This window comes from Amblyomma americanum, chromosome 4 (genome assembly GCF_052857255.1).
Source record: "Amblyomma americanum isolate KBUSLIRL-KWMA chromosome 4, ASM5285725v1, whole genome shotgun sequence".
Classification (NCBI taxonomy): domain Eukaryota; kingdom Metazoa; phylum Arthropoda; class Arachnida; order Ixodida; family Ixodidae; genus Amblyomma; species Amblyomma americanum.
This window is the reverse complement of record NC_135500.1, coordinates 219,530,590-219,547,125: the sequence shown is the minus strand read 5'-3', so window position 1 is coordinate 219,547,125 and position 16,536 is coordinate 219,530,590. Positions and strand designations below refer to the sequence as shown.

At 54.1% G+C, this 16,536-nt stretch overlaps 1 protein-coding gene across 1 annotated transcript in view; it reads left to right on the top strand.

Annotated features, from left to right (window-relative positions):
* Window positions 1–3,028: 3,028 nt before the first annotated feature.
* The window catches only part of crp (transcription factor cropped), a 41,466-nt gene continuing 27,958 nt past the window's right edge, over window positions 3,029–16,536 (top strand). Inside the window, exons 1-2 of the mRNA XM_077663510.1 lie at window positions 3,029–3,242; window positions 10,751–10,919. Of these exons, the coding sequence (XP_077519636.1) occupies window positions 3,154–3,242; window positions 10,751–10,919 (258 nt within the window). The 5' untranslated portion in view covers window positions 3,029–3,153. The remainder of the gene's footprint in view (window positions 3,243–10,750; window positions 10,920–16,536) is intronic.

Below are 16,536 nucleotides of genomic sequence, written 5' to 3'. Positions count from 1 at the left end.
CGCAGGCCGGGCATGCCTTTGTTGGGTATTACGCGAGCCAAATGTGTAACAAGAGTAAAAAACAGCGCTAATTTTAACACAAACCACGGGACAGCGCCCGTCCTGTCTGGTCTTTCTGGTCGTCCCGTCAGGGTGCGGCGCGGGCGCTACAATGCATTTATCGCACGGACCTATTGGCTCGTTTTATTCTTTATTCGGGCCTCGCGGACTGGTAGCGCCATCTCTCGGTGCAGCGACGTCAGCCGCCTTGAACGCCGTCCGCATTGTTGAGGCGGGTCAATTTCTTTGGCATGAGTCATCGGTCTTATTTGGCTTTATGTTGGGATCGCGTTACAAACGCAGTACCTTGTTCAACGCGGATGCTCGACAGGTAAATACTCCCGCAGCATTTCGTCCGCATGCTACATAGCGCATTAGGGGCATAAAAAGAAATAAGCAAATAAAAAAGCGACAAGGCCAACCTCTCTCATTAGATGTTGCGTCATGTGATATCGCTCCCGATAAGAAAAATAGAACGTAATTGAACCAATTATCAAGCTTTGAGTGGTTCATATAATATTCTTTAGAACAGACGGTTGCTTAAAATATGTTTATCGCTCACGTTATCAATTTAGTGACGACAAAAGTGCCATTTCGTTGTCGTTTTTGTCTCTTGAGAGACAATTCGAATCATTTGATGACGTTCTCGATGTCACTGCAGTTGCCTTGTGCTCAAGAATCATGGCACGTGGAATAATCCTGTTCAACAGGCTGCTCATTTCACTGAATTTTTAGAGCGGAGTTCAAAAAGGGACTTGCTGAGATTTCTTTTCTTTTTATTTAGGTCATGAAACCGTGAAATCTTGTAAGAACTCTTGATCACATGAAACAAAAAGGAAGTCTAGCTTAGATGTTGCATTGGTGATTAAACTCGTAGGCCTACAGCACATATCGTCCTCACTTAATTTGTCTTTTTCAGGTATCCTTTCTTAACTCAGAGCAGCATTTGTGCAAACGGAACCTGCTTACACAGTCACTGCAACCTACTAACGCAGTTTGCTGTCTCCAAGAACAATAAAATTTTATGGGACGTAATTATTCTTGAGACGCCATGATTCGATTGTGAAGGATAATTCTTCCACAGCTACAAGCACTATTTTCAGCTAGTAACGAAAGCGGCAACGAAGGCGTGCTCGCAGATCGTTTCATCTTGCCACTGACAGTAATGCACGCTCCCTGTGGCCCCAAGTACACAGGAGCGCATTGAAATCGGAAATGAAAGAAAATAGCGTGAAGCCTCGTGGTGGGATAGACCCTCTTCGTCGTTCCCTGTTCTGAAGAATGCTGCGTCTTGGGAAACGTCCAAATGAAACAAAAACAACGCAAACGAGGGACAGAATTGCAGACTCCACAACAGCTGATTGAAGGCAACGGCAGTCGGGGTTCAGCGTCTGTGCTCCGTCGAAAGCTCTTGGCTGCTGGTCCAATCGTTATTCGCGCACTCTGGCAGCGCGTTATCTGCGCACTTCCCGAGCTGAAAGCCAATCCACAACAATAAGAATGCATACGGGGAGCGCAGTGACGACTGCCGACGAAACCATAAGCGGGAACAGGGAAAAACAATCGGGAAAATGACACGGGCAGGAAAAAGAAAAGAAATTTCTCTTTCTGGAGCGGAAGTCCCTTATCTTTCCTTGCCTGTTTGCCTCGGCACAGTTCGTTCCGTTTGCTTTGTTCTCGATGCGATTGTGTGCACGCGGTAGAAGCTGCAAAGAAATCGTTCTCGGGGTCAAAACGATTTCCTGCGCAAAGGCCAACTATGCTTCGAAAACTTTGGAGAAGTTGTGCTAAAGAGGGCGCAGTTTCCAGCAGTTTGGATGACTGCATGTATGCGAAAGTCTTACGGTTCTCTCTTTGTATTTGTTCCCAACTTTTTTTTTTTCTTGCGGTTACGTTTTCGATGAAGATCAGACAGAACAAGGCATCTTTGAAATAACCGCAAGGAAGCGGCTCAGATGAGTTCCGCAGAAAAGCGAGCTCGTCGTTTTATAAACGTCGCTCTCTAGAAAGTAACCGCGTTGTCTCGAACACGGACATCATGAGCTCGGGAAATTCTGCTAGAGTTCGGAAACGGAGCCAGGGAAGCTGCTTTAACTGCGACGAGCGCCTTCCCTGCAGTCAAGCAAACCCTCATGTCCGAAATCCATTCTTCCCTTTCGAAGCACCTGCATGGAGTGCGAAGTCACACTTCACGCCCGCCCAGCCCACGAGGTGAGACCGAAGAAGGGACGCAACCCAGCGCCGACCGGCAATCTCCTCAGCAGACGAAGCACACAGCAAAAACGGCATGCGAGGAGCGCGCGAGAGCGTCGGAGAGGAATGGGCAAAGTGCAGCAAGGAGCGGATGAAAGAGGAGAGAGAGCGCAAGAGAAGAGAGCGAGAGAAAGAGAAGATGAAGAGAGGGAGAAAGAAATCATTTGAACAACGCAAAAACAGATGCGGCGGTTCCCGCCACTATTGATTGACGTAACGACTCCTCAGTCACGTGACTCTCCTCCTATTGGTCGGCCGGAATTCCCGACGTAGTAGCTTACTATAGAGAAAATGGAGCCAATACGAAATAAATGACTTAACGCGTTCAATCAAAAATTGTGCAATTTGGTTATGAGAATTATGCTGTTATTTATGCAACCCGCTTAGTCGGCAGAATATTTTATACATTATAATACTACATCTTCCATGCTCAACGGAGAAAAATGCTTCAACTACGCTGTCAGTTCTCTCAAGACGGGGTCTCAGCTGAAAGCGTGTGCCTGCCAGCTCGACAGCTGATAGACATGCAAGGCAGCAGTGTGATTGCGCCCAACAAAATAGTTCTGCCGGTTTTGCAAACATGTATTGCTCGCATAATTTAAATGGCTAAGTATAACAATTAACACGCAGTTTTTTTAACTTCTGGATATTCTACGTCTTACTGCAACGCCGTTCGTTCAGTACCAGTTTTCGCCGGGCCGCGGAAGGATACGCGCTCGCACGCTCGCCGCGTTTCCCGCCAAAGGTAGCCATTCGGTGAATCAAGCCGAGTCGCCTTTGTAAATAGCGGCGGGGTTTTTTCGATTTGGTGCCGGAAATCACGTCGATTACAGCTGTTTTTTGGATACCGGCTACCGGGTGATGGCGTTATACCATCGGAGCAGTGAAAAACGACGGATATTCAACGATTTTCGTCGGCAAGAAGAAGAAGTTATCGGCAGCCTGGTCAGGTAAGGGTGTGACGTTTCTCCCGGCGCTCGGCGGTGCGTTTCTGGCGTGGTCGACGCCGCACGCCCGGTGCCTTCGAGATCGGCTGGGTTTAAACGCTTGATCTGGGCTGGCTTTTTGCGTCGCTGCCGCCCGTGGTTCCACGATGTCGGGCGTCGCCGGCAAACCAGCAGCTGTTTGCGCCGCGTCTCCGTCGCTCAGCCAGCTGTTCGAACAAGCCCCCTCGTGCTGCCCTGCCGGCCGCACGTTGGTGGTGCGGACGACCGCTATATTAGTACTGTATTATCCCAGTTTATAGACGACATCTACGTTACTAGAATTCGCGCAGTGATAGGCGTGGAAATCGCTCTAAATGTTCGAAATTTCCGCGCTCAGCTGACTCGCTTGGCTGCAGCGCGTCCCTTTAAACGGGCGAGCCGGTGCGACGGTTACGCGCACTTTGCGTGTTTGTGGAGTGTTTTTGTGCGCGGCATTTTTTGTGAGCGGCATGTAACGTGTTATTGCGCATTGTTTTGTCTGTGTAGCGTGCTTTACGGGCAATCGCTCGTGCGCGGGCGGCAGCTTTCCCAGCTGCTGCACCACGTGGTGGGCCCCTCGCACGAGGCCTGCGTTCTGCCTCCTCGGCGGTGCAGCTGCGCGAGTTTGTGCTGTGTGTGTTGCGTGTCGGAGATGACCCTCTCGTTGGACCAGTCCGCAAGCTTCTTGCTAGCACTGGCGGCCGCATTAGGAGCGCATTTTTCGAATGCGAAGGCCCCGGCGCGCCGCCGACGGGCGAGACGCCGCTGGGTCTTTGTGTGACTTGGCTTGGCTGCCGCTGGGCGGCCGGGCGGTGGCGGCGGTGCGCGCGCGGTGCTGCGTCGCTGCCGCCGCCGCCGGGTAATGGCGGCGCTGGTGTGGGCCGTCTTCCTCCCTGGCTCGCATCCAGGGAGCAGCAGCTGTGGACCGGCGGCGGCTCTCCCTTCCCCCCGGTGCCTCTCCGGCGCGTTTCCCCGCCCTCTCTTGCCTCGAATCAGCTGCGACTACGCGCCGCGGTGGCTTTTTATGGCGGCTCGGTCGGTCGGTCTGCCGGCCGTCCGGTCGCTCGCCGGCTACGCTTGGCGCGTTCCTCTGGCGACGCGGCGGCATTTTGGGCCTCGTGCTGACGCCGTCAGCTGATGGCCGGGGCTTCACCTTTCGGCAGACAGCACCACGCACATTGTCGTCGTGCCGGGGGCAGTTTTGGCGCGCTTGTTGGAACGTCATGGTAGCCAGATGGCGGATGTGTGCTCTTTGCACGGAATGTTGCCTTTTGTTTTTAAATTTGTTGACAGGGATTTCTTCGCATTCAAGAGAGCGCCTATGTGCAGAATTATTGCAGTAGGTCTCTATTGTCGAATGATAACGGATGAACCTCTCAACGGGCATTTTGCAGTTTGTTGCTTTTGTTATAACATCAAAATTCAACACTGCGTAACCGAGCTGCTGGAGTTACCAAAAATACTGCGACCAGCTAGTTTGCCGGCGGCCTTGTACGCAATCACTTGTGATAAATCATGAACGCGTTTAATTATCTTGTTTATTTATCTGTTAGTATTGTCAGTCGGTGGTGTAGCTCGAATGCCGCTGAGGTCGTGCCCATGTTGTGGGAGTCTCCGGTAGCCTTTTTTTTTTCTCTCTCTCTACTTTCGTTCTTGGCGTCGTGTTTTCCCGGTGGTTAATCGGGACGGCCCGTTCTTCGCGTTACGTAACGTTCGCGCCTCGAGGAAACGGAACGTGTTGCGGGGCCAGGACGTGCGGGGAAAAAAATGCGTGTCTCGCGAATGTGGATCAAGGACACGTCTTTTCCTTCTCTGAATGATAGCGTACGGCGGTGTGAGAGGGGCGCGTAAGGAGGCGGGAAGAGGCGACGACGATAAAGGGATGCAGGTTTCGAGTGTTGCTGTTGCTCCGCTTGGCACTTCTCTGTCGGGAGGAGCGAGCCGTGTTACCGCAGCACACCGGCTTATCGACGTTTGGGGGTCGCCTTCCCTGTAGCCGAGGACATTATCTTGCCTCATCGCTCACTGCATCCGGCCCTGGAGTGTGGCTTGCTCCGGTTGTCGACCGACCACCTTTGCAGTCCTTATTCCTTAATTTGTTTTGGCTACGTGATCTCTTTTGTAATACATCATGTGTTAGCCCGTCTGTTTCCAAGTCGTTTGTCGCATGCCATTTTAGTGTATTGGCATGCATAACGCTCTAACAGGTGCAGCGCTTTAAATTCGGATGCCAGTGACAGGCATTTTTTCTCTAGCGATATTGGATTGAGAGTTCGGTGACATCTCAAGGTTGAGGGCAATGGTTTACCGCTTGCTGCGCCTTGTACCGTGACAGTCGATGAGGGGAGCAATCACTCCTGTCACCGCGGCGCCAGACTTGTTCTATGTCGCGCCTTGAAAAAGAAGTGAAAAGGCACTGCGTCAGGTTATTTCTGGAAAGCAAAGGAATATACAGCGCGCGACGGCAGATTTGTTTTGTTCGCTGATTTTCTGTATTTTTCTTAACGACGATAAATGACGTCGACGCACATTTTTCCGCCTAGAACGCGTTGAGTAATAGCCACTTCGTCAAAGGCTGGATGGTCTCGTGTGCCTGAGGATACAACTTAAAAAAACAGCAGTTGTTAGCACTGGGCCACGGTCCGCGGCGTACTGTACCACTCCGTTTGCCAGTCACAAAAGTAAACGAAATCATCATTTTAATGTTTGACTTTATTAAAAAAGCCAGGTAAGAAAATTCTAGAGCTTATAACATTTTTCTCGTGACTAGCTTATAGTTAAGGTGACAAGAGAAGTTTTAGCAACGGCCTACATTTTCGTCGTGAATGAATTCTGTGTGCGCCGGTCCTGAATGTGGACGGAGCTTCACTGCAGACTTAAGCTGTATCCGACTAGTTATAGTTGTTACACATCTAGGGCAGAAAAAAAAACACTTTTTCTTGAAGAAGCTGGGTGCGAGATGGATGCACAGAAAGAACTCTCCGTCGTATCAGCTTCTCTGCCTTTTGTCGTTTTTTGCGCCCGAAGAGTCTGGGCCGCCAAGCTGACCGGGCACGCTCCTGAAGAAGGCATTGGCTCCGGAAAGTGCAGAGGCGGCAGGTGATAGAGGCAGGCACGCCCGCTAGTATCCCACCTGCCTCCTCAGCGTGACAGGCCGCTGATTAGTGCGTGCGAAACTTCCACGACAGCCATCGCTCCCGCAGTGTCTTGTCTCGCCCTATTGCTTGCGTGCCTTCGTAAACGCGCAGCTGCTCTAGCCTGACTTTCAACGGCTGCTGCCAGTGCGACCCAACTTTTCTCCGAAGAAAGTCTTCTGGGCAACTCGTTTGGTTAGGAGAAAGATGACTGACGCCAACTAAGTTCATTTTTAGATTAAAAAAACGACGTTTCGGGACCGGCTCGGTCCCTTCTTCATGGTCCCTCCTTCGCTACGGGCGAGGCACAGCTTGGCTTTTTAAGCCTTCCTGTGGAAGACCTCCGGGTTAGTGGCCGCAAACCATAGATGTGAGAAGAGGCAAGTGTCCCCAGGGAGCGATTAACATTCTCCCGTGTCTGTTGGTTGTGCCACGACTCGAGCAGAAGCCTCCTGCGCGGGTTAGCTTCGGTTTCCTGTACAATAGTACCGTCGAAGTCAATTCTGTGGTCACAATATAAGCGACATACTGCGCCATTTCCTCCCCCCCCCCCCCCCCCCAAAAAAAAAAAATTATTACTATTATTATTGATCGCATGCCTCGCAGTGTTCGGCCACAGCGCTGCGTTGACGGTTCATCTGCCGAGCGTCCGCGTTGTGTTTGCTCATTCTTTCCGCGAAGTTCTTCGTTTCCCCTACGTACGAGGCCGGGCAGACCGAGCAGGGGATTTTGTATACAACGCCTTGGGCCCTTTCTTTAGGGTGATGGTCTTTCGGGCCGGGGAGAAGGCGTCCGATGGTGGTAGTCGGTTTATGCGTTCTTAGCACCCCTTCTTTGCCGAGAATGTGAGCCAGCGTCTCGCTCCCGCCTTTCACGTATGGAATGCAAACGCGTTTTTGCTTCTGGCGCCTGCTTGGGGAAAGAATAGAGCTGTTTTTTTGTTTTTCCCAGCCAGACAGACTTCTGTCAAATGTTTTCTTTTGAACTCGTTTGCTTCTTCATCCTTTTTCTTTTCGTTCGGTTTTGCTTGATTTAACAGCTTTACCGCGTCGCATTGCATTGCTGTAAAGCGCCATATGCTGTTAATGACCGGCGCGTCGCAGGTCATAACGCTCGTTCACAGTGTGCGGCGAGGGTCCTTGAAAAACGTCCTCCTCCTTGTGAATGTTTGGTTCCCCATTCTTTTTTGTGTCCAGTGGTCTGTGGATGCCCTGCGCTGAGCACTCGGTGCGCGACGTTCGGACAATTCAAGGGCACGTGCGTGAAATCGAGAATTGGCTGCTTGTTAAAAAAGCTCGTGCACGTAATTTGTGGCGATGCATTTTAGAGGCCCGGTTGTTGTTTGTCGCTGCCGACGAGTAAAAGTTGCCGGCACAGGTGGACCGATGCGCTGTGCAGGAGGCCCTGACTGCCGAGTCGGAGCCGATCCTGCCGAATTAAGCGGAAGCGCCAACGAGGACAAAAAGCCACGCGTTCGCGGCTTAAAGTGAGATGGCATGCGTTGGCGTCTCCTCGGCGGCGTGAAAAAAAAAGGACCGGATCATTCCCTCGTCCGGTTTCACTTTTCTTCCTCGGAGCATTCATTTGGAACAGCGTGCGAAGGCCTGCCGTGCATATACACGCGGTTGCTGTAGCCCGGCAATCCACGGATCGGGATAGGATGTGACAACCCGTGTTCTCTCGGTTCACCCAGAGGCCTCAGCTTGGCACAGCCCACGACTCAGCTGCACACTCCTGTTGTTACCGGGCGAAGAACATTAGCGGGCCGCCGCAGCAGTGAGAGCCAATGGTCGTCGGAGCGCGGCTTCTTCGACTCCTTTGCGCGTCGCCGTTGTTTGTTCTTTTATTTCGCGTAGCCGCGCTTTGGCGAAGGTCGTGACGTTTGCCGTGCGGGGAGTTTTCATTTCGGGTTCCGGACGACGGCTGCGATATGGTGTGCGGGGCAGTGCTGTGTTGTGTGCCTGTCGTGCGAGGCGATTTCCGAGGTTTCCTTTTCATACATTCTCTCCGCCTGAAGCGCTTTTTCGGTCACGATGCTCATCGCTTGGGTCCCAAACAGCGAAAAGAGAAACGCGGGGTTTCTCTTCGCTGCGCGTTTTGGCGACCGAGGCAGCGTATCTCCTTCATTTCGCTACCCTCTCTCTCTCGCTCGCCTCGACCGGCGGAAAATGATATTTTTGACATCTCCATTTTGTGTTTTTGCGCGTCTGGAAGGAAGAAATTTCGTGACTGCGTTATGAATTCGCGACGATCAGAGGCACAGACAGGGGAAGCCGGCATTCAAATACGGCCGAGTGCGTTAATCTGTGCGCGACTGGCTTTTCGTTTTATCTCCTTCCTCGGACGCGTTTTCGTGTGTTTGCGACGAGGAGCCCGCTTTTCGCCGCCAGTGTGGCTGCCTTCTTACCATCGTGCGGTGGGCTCTCGCGAAAAGCGCCCAAGAGGTCGTCGCCCGACGTGACGACGGGGTTGGCGCGCGATGATCTTGTCACGGATTGCGCAGGCACACACACACATTCTCGTCGCCGGTATTTGTGGAATGCGGAGGTGGTCGCGCGACAAAAAAGAAAATGTCTACTCCTGGGACGTGCGGTTGTCTGTCAACTCCTTCGATTGACGCGGCTGCCGTCACGCAACGCGGCGAAGCATTCTAGAAGGTAGTGGGCGGTTCCAGAGCTCTCCCTCGCGGGCACCCATTTCTTGCGATAGTTGCATTTCTCATTGCGCGCGTCTGTGTGTTCGAAGGCCGCGAATGCGCGTCCTCGCAGCTCGGCCATGCTGGAAGCGTACTCTTTCACCGCTGCAGTATGGAATATTCTAGTTCACTGTAGCTGCAATGATCTATCGAGTGTGAAGAACTGACTGGTCTGTTGCGCGGTCAGTGGAGGCGCATTGCGATGCTGGCGTCTCTCTCGCTCTCACGAATTTCTTGTTAGTGGCAGCACCACGCTGTCGGAAACGTCGGGAGTTCCGCGGGTTCTCTCCATCATGAGGAGGGAAACGAGTTACATTGGTGGCAGTCTCTTTTACAGCGCCTGTTATTTCTGCCGGGTGTCGTCTTTCCCAACAGTTCTGGAAAGCGGACGACTTGAGTAAACGAGTTATAAGCAGTCTCTGACGGCGCAGCTGCCGGGTATTTGCAGTAAGCGGTAGTCTAGACGCTTGCCTCAGCACGGAGCTTGACGTTCCGTCGATTCAGCGGCAGCGCAGTCTGCTGCGCGAGGCTCGGGGGGAGGGAAGAGAGTGCGCTTTGAATCCCCCGTCTGCTGCTCTTCAAGCGGCGCAGACTCGCGTGGCGATGCGAGGGGCTCTGAATTGCAACCGCGTCTTTAGCGCGGTCGTTTCTCTCTCACTAGCCCTCCGCGACATGGAATCGGTGTGTTCCGCTACTGCTGGCGCGTTACTCGGATTTTTCCACCGATTTTTAAAACTTGCTGGCATCGGCTTTTGCGAAAGCACTACGCATTTTCCCGAGCAACTTGGTGGCGGCGCTGTTGGACAGACAAAATTTTACAAGGCTTCACTTGTTGGTCCTCTGTCACCGTTCCTGGTGACGCGGGTCATGGGAGATGACGTCATCACGGTGGGTACGACACATCTGTGATACCACTTGTATAAACGCGCCGACACGTCACCGTGCTTGCGTCACCGCTTTAATTGCGTTGCTTTCGGCACCAGCGACATAGATACACTGGAGCGTTGTAATATTTGGCCCCTGGCTTCCCCTGCGTTCACCGTGAGGCTGTGTTGAAAGGGAGAAAAAAAAATTAAAAATGTTTTCTGGGGAAAGCAAATGGCGGAGTATCTGTCTCACATATCGGCGGACACCTGAACCGCGCCGTAAGGGAAGGGATAAAGGAGGGAGTGAAAGAAGAAATAGAGAGCAAAAGCCGTATTGGAGGGCTCCGGAATAATTTCGACCACCTGGGGATGTTTAATGTGCACTGACATCGCACAGCACACGGGCGCCTTAAAGTTTCGCCTCCATCGAAACGCGGCCTCCGCGGTCGGAACCCAGGAGCCGTAACCACTGAGCCACCGCGGCGGGGGAGAGGCAGATCCCTGGAATGATGTGCCTCTCGTTCCAGCTTTTCTTGTTAATCAAGGAATGTGCGCGAGCAACGCCTTCTCCTCGGTCGGCTGTTGTCACGAGGAGTGGCTGCTGAGTTGAAGGAACGCGCGAACCTGCACGTGAACGGCGACACGCGACGAACTTCGAAGCCACGCGTTTTGTGACTGTGTCGTTCGGAACGCGCTGCTGCTGGTCAGTCGACGCCGCCACATCTCTGCGCACAGTGGTGTGGAAGCCGCCGCGCTCTTGTTGTTGTGCTGCTGAGGGTGACCGGTGTCTCTTCGCAGCCGGCTGAGCAACCGACCGACGAGCCCCAAGACGCAGATGGAGCAGGAGAAGCGCATCCGGCGCGAGATCGCCAACAGCAACGAGCGCCGGCGCATGCAGAGCATCAACGCCGGCTTCCAGTCGCTGCGCACGCTGCTGCCGCACCACGACGGGGAGAAGCTGTCCAAGGTGAGCTTTTCTTCTTCATTCCTGCCTGCGTGTGCACCTGGGCAGCAGCTGCCACTTGCGAGGACCTTCGGCGCTGGTTGTGCCCGATTTGCTCGTTGAAACACCGCGGACATCTCGCGCCATGCAGGCTGGCTGGAGCTTCTCCCCGGTTGTTGTCGGCTTTATGTTGCGCCCTCGGTGGTAGACGGATCGATGACGTAATGCGCGCCCAGAGACGGACGCAACGAACGCTGAGGGCCGCTTGTTCCGATATCCGGCACTTGACGGAAAAGTTGGTTCGCTGCTCTGAGTCGCCATCTTTGGGTGGCCGGAGGCATCCGAAACGCGCCGTCTGCGGCGGAGACAAAGAAGAGGGCGAAGCGAGGAGGGGGCGAAGGGAGGAACAGCCGTCTCGCCGCCGCGCGAGACGGCGTACCACGTGACCTCGTGACGTTGCAGGGACGTCCGGGCTTCCCGCTCCTCGGGCGGGATGACGTGTGGAAGGGGTGGTGGGGTGCCAGTCGCCGGCATCGGTTGCCATGACAGCCGGAACGCCCAAATACGGGGTGCCGGCCGCGTTGGCGGGCTCTCAGATCGATGCACCTTCCGAACTTCCCTCTCCGGGCTCGCATTTATTGTTTCGCTTCGGAAGAGCAGGGAAGGGTTGCCAACCTTCCGGTAGTCCTCGTCTTGCTGCATGCCGCGGAATGCATCGCATCCACGCTCGCTTCGGCGGCCGGTGCTGCTGCAGCGCGGATTGCGTAAGGGGAACCTGGAAGGAGGTTCCGGCGAAGGTGTGCCCTCCCTCTCGAACCGCCGCTTGTGGCTCCGGCCTTGTGGGATGGCCGGGACGCGAAATCTCGGACGGGACGTTTCTTTTTATTGAACAGCTTTTATTTGCATGTGAAAAGGCGTCGCTCCCCGCCCCCGGCACGCAGGCTGTTAGAGGCTGGCTGGCAGTGCTTGACTGGTAGCGGCATCTTCCGCCAGATGGCTCGGCTTGCGACGTACCAACCTGAGCCTGGCGTTTCAAGGCTGACGCTGCGGAGAGATTGTGGCGTTACGAGTAGTCACGCGTCAATTGCAAGTGCCTCTGGATGCATAAGCTGAGGGAGCCCTGCGAGCACAGGTGGCGTTCCTTCTCGACACAGCTGCCGTTTCTCAGCGCCGTGTTCCGCCACGCAGTGTAAGAGCAAAACGCGGGGGAAAAGTAGGGAGCACACTACTGGGTGAAGCAGACGTTCTTTGCAGGACAAGTGCGATGCTTTTCGTGTGCTACAGTAATGCAGAGGCTATATTAAGAGTTCCTTGCCCAAAGCGAGCCCGTCGGTGACGGTAGGGATTGGGTGGTTCGGATGCCTGAGTGTTGTGCACGGTGTGCTGCTTCATGTGCTGGTAGCAGCTAGACATATCTTATTGGCATCCTCTTTGAACCGGGGCGTTGGCGAGCGCCACCTTGCCTCTCCAGGTGGCACTCACGCATCGCCAGGTGGGTCCCCCGCGTGACCATCGGCCGTCCCAAACTTGCACACTGGTCACCAGCAAAAAAGAATGGCATGTGGCATTACCACCACGTACCTCAAAGCGCGATCAAGGTGTCCAGGAAGCCACTTATACGCCTTTCCTTTCACCCGCCGCGGTCGCTCAGTGGTTAGAGTGCCCGGGTTCGAACGCGACCAAAGCAACCGCGTTTCTATGGAGGCGAAACGCTAAGGCGCCCGTGTGCTGTGCGATGTCAGTGCACGTTAAAGGATCCCCAGGTGGTCGAAATTATTCCGGAGCCCTCCACTACGGCACCTCTTTCTTCTCTTAGTCTCTCCTTTATCCCTTCCCTTACGGCGCGGTTCAGGTGTCCGCCGATATTTGATACAGATAATGCGCCATTTCCTTTCCCCAAAAGCCAATTTTCATTTTTTCGCCACCCCTATAGTGAACTAGAATACTGCCTCCGCCTACTCACAGCGCGATTGAGGTGTCCACTGAGCCAGTTAACGCTTGCTACTCGGAGGCTTCACACAGACAAAAAACAATAATAATAATTGTTTTTTGGGGGAAAGGAAATGGCGCAGTATCTGTCTCGTATATCGTTGGACACCTGAACCGCGCCGTAATGGAAGGGGTAAAGGAGGGAGGGAAGGAAGAGGTGCCGTAGTGGAGGGCTCCGGAATAATTTCGACCACCTGGGTATCTTTAACGTGCATTGACATCGCACAGCCTACGGGCGCCTTAGCGTTCCGCCTACATCGAAACTCTCACACACAGCGCTGATATGCGGGGCGTGCGGCTAGAAGTGCTTTCGCACTGTACTGCGCACTGACAGCGCCAGAGACGTTTCTCGAGTTGTGAACATTTTCCGCGTGAGGCCCGTGGCTCTGCTTCGGCCATCGTCGTATGCAGGGCATACATTTGCGTGGACAGATAAAGAGAACTCTTTCTTAGGTGAACCAGCCGCTTTCCAGGTAGCATCTCCGCCTGCACTGACCCTTCCTTCTTGGGCTGAAAGAGCAGCGGCGATCGAGGAAAGGAGGTCGGATGGAAGGAGCGGACCCGTTCGGGATTTCGTAATGAGCGCTGCAGAAGATGCCGTAGCGAGTGTAACCTGCGCTGCTTTGTCGCTTAGCCTCGATTCGTACGGCCAATTTTAGGTGCTCATAAATTGAAAAACAAAACGTTCGCGGTTTTATGGGGAGCAGCTGAGCCGGAAATGCTCATAAAGCGGAAAAATTGAATCGCCCAATTTGCAAAAGGTGCTGGAAACGTGTCTGGGATAAGCCCGCGCTCGGCTGCACACCGAGTGGCTTCTTGCGCTAGTTTCAGCACTTTCTCATCCTCCTTTATTGGCTGTGCTCAGGAATGTCTCTGCTCCGGCCGTTCTTCGCAAAACCTAATCTTTGTGGCAGAATGCTGACTCGTCGCGTCGTGACTTCGTTCGGCTTCCGGGCGTCTGTGGCTGGTGTAGATGCGCGTCCATGCGCTCAAATGTCGTGCTCTTTTTCTCTTCGCGGCCCGGGAAGCTTTCGCTTGTCTCGGCGACATGCCTGGCTGGCGGTGCTCGCCGTCGGCAGTCTTCGCGGAGGCGTCAACTTCGGAGGCGAATAGAAACACCTTCGTAGTATCCAGTGCGGGTAGTAGGAACTGTCGGATTGAACGGAGAGACCGATGCCTCTGGTGTCCGCAATTTGTGGCAGTAGCTGCTATCATCGCGCGCTAGTTTCAGGCCTTCCCCAGTTTCTCTTGCAGCGTTTGTAAGCGACATCTCTCGGAGCCTGTCGGCGAAAATGGGAGGGAGTCCTTCAGAGTTATGACCTTGACATTCTTCCTCCTCCTGGTTGCGGGGCAGAAAGTGGTCATTTTCAGCACCGTGATCTTCGGCAGAAACAAGTCATTTTTCTTTTCCAGCTGTTCTCCCTCTCTCGATGGCTGTCCTCTTCTGTACCTACACATCCTCCCGGGTTGTTTGATACGTTCGCGCCATCGGCGTGGGAGGTGCTGCGGACGGGAAATGAGGAGGCGCCGTGTCTGCGTCCGGAGACGACGACGAGCTGCAGCTGTCTCCTCCGAACTTGGCCAAGACGGCGGAGTGACTGCTTTTGGCCCTGCGTGAATGGCGGCGTAACGGTTGCGCTCCTCGTTCATTGAGCGTCGCTTTCCACTCGTTTGGCGGCTTCTGAATCGCGGCTGCGAACAATCAACTATTGGGAGACGCGGCGGCACCACCTGGGTCTCTTGTGCGAGCAGGTGGCTGCACGGCGGCGGTGCTACCTCGGACCACCTGTCTTCCTCGGTGGGACGGCTGCCATTGTGCCCCTCTGGGGTGGCGGTGCACGTGTTTTTTTCCTTCGTGCACGGAGGGCGAGGGGAAAGGCTGAGAAGGAGGCGTTTCCCTTTCACGGGACTGCTCGGGCAGCAGCTTCTTTGAGGCCGTCCTCGGTGGGGCGGAGGGCGAGTGCTGCGGCGTCGTCGAAACCAGGTGCCCCTTCCCTTTCTCATTGTTCGCTCCCTGAAAGGACCTCCGTGCTTCCTTTCGCGGCGTGGCCTCCATGCGGCTCCCTCTCGGGCCGGTCCCTTCGAACGGCTCAGCCTCGGTAGCGGGGGCTGTTTTTATTTGTCTGCTCTCTCTTTGGCCTTTCAAATCTTGCGAGCACGGCACCCACCAGCGGCAGAGAAATCCGAAGCCGGTGTAGCGTCGGTTACTACCTTTGCCTTTGCTTTCCCGTACTATCGCTCAGAGAGCGCCAAACTAGCTGGGACGTTTCGAGATGTCCAACTACACGCGTTTGAAGTGCCCCTTAAAAGAATAAAGAAATTGCAACCGATGCCAAAGGCGGTTTCGCATAGTCTACGTTGTCTAACTTCGTTGCGGACGCAATGCATGCGTTGTTGCTGTTTTTTTTTTTGCGTTTCCATGGAGGCAAAATGCAAAAGGCGTCTGTTGTCTGTGCGATGTCAGTGCCCGCCAAAGATCCCCGGGAGGTTGAAATTATTCCGGAGCCCTCCACTACGGCCAGCCCTTTTGTTTTTTCGCTCCCTTTTCTATCAGTTCCCTCGGGTGTCCACCGAGACATGGGGGACAGTTACTACGCCATTCCCTTTCCTCAAAACCAACTTTCATTTCCATGAATGACGGCGCGTACCACTCTGGCGCCATCTATGAGCGAGCGGCGCGTTCGCTCGGCACAACCGATCGCGAGGGGAACGTGCTCGCCTAGCGCTTGGTTACGCCTGCAGCGCCAACACCAAGGGCCGCGTACGCGCTCAGCGTCGGCGCTCTTGGCGTACGCCAAAACCGGTCTGCGCATGCGCACTGCAGGAGACGCCAGCGAGCCTCGGCGTCGGAAGCAGGGTCCGGTCTATAACAATGGGAGGATCGTGGGGCTCTCGGTGGCTCTTTTCTTCATGGCTTGAAGCTCTTCTAGGTTCCCCGAACGTTTCTTCGCGGTTTAGGTTGTCCTCTCAGCGCCCCCCAACCCCTTCTCTTCACGGCTTGAAATTCTCTCTGCCGGCTCGAGAGGGGAAGCGAGCCAGCACCAGGAACATGGAGGTGCATGCCCCTTTTCGACGCCCGTTCCGGCGTACGCCGAAAGCTCCGACGCTGGGCCCTTGCGACCACGCGGAGTCGAACCAGGGACCTCCAGAATGAACGCCACGGGGCACAGGCTGCTCCGTGGGCTTGGGAAGTATAGATACGGTTCTCGGCTGATGTGTTCTTTTTCTGAAGTGTGAAATTCGCGACGGCAATAGGCATTTACCGCCAATCGTAGACTTCTGTCAAGCTTGCTGGGTGTATACCTCTGATGTTTTGAATATTGCAGTACAGTTCAGCAGCCGGTAAAACCTTCGTTAGCTTTCAGACTGCTTGCTGGTTCTGTTCTATTCACGCACACAATTTCAAGACTGTCAGCACACTTTTCAAGTGGGGGAGAATCGAGCAGCTCTACGATGGCTCGGTGAAAAAGGCACAGAGCAATGAGGCGCTGTTTTCATTTTTTGTTTTCACATACAGTTGATTGTCGCTTTCTCTTCACTTCTTTAACACCTTCTTCTTTCTGCACTGTTCTTTGCACTTCGGAAAGTGCCTCAAGATAGCGCGTCGCTTCTTCGACGCGCACTACGAGCACTGTTAAATTTACCTCAATAC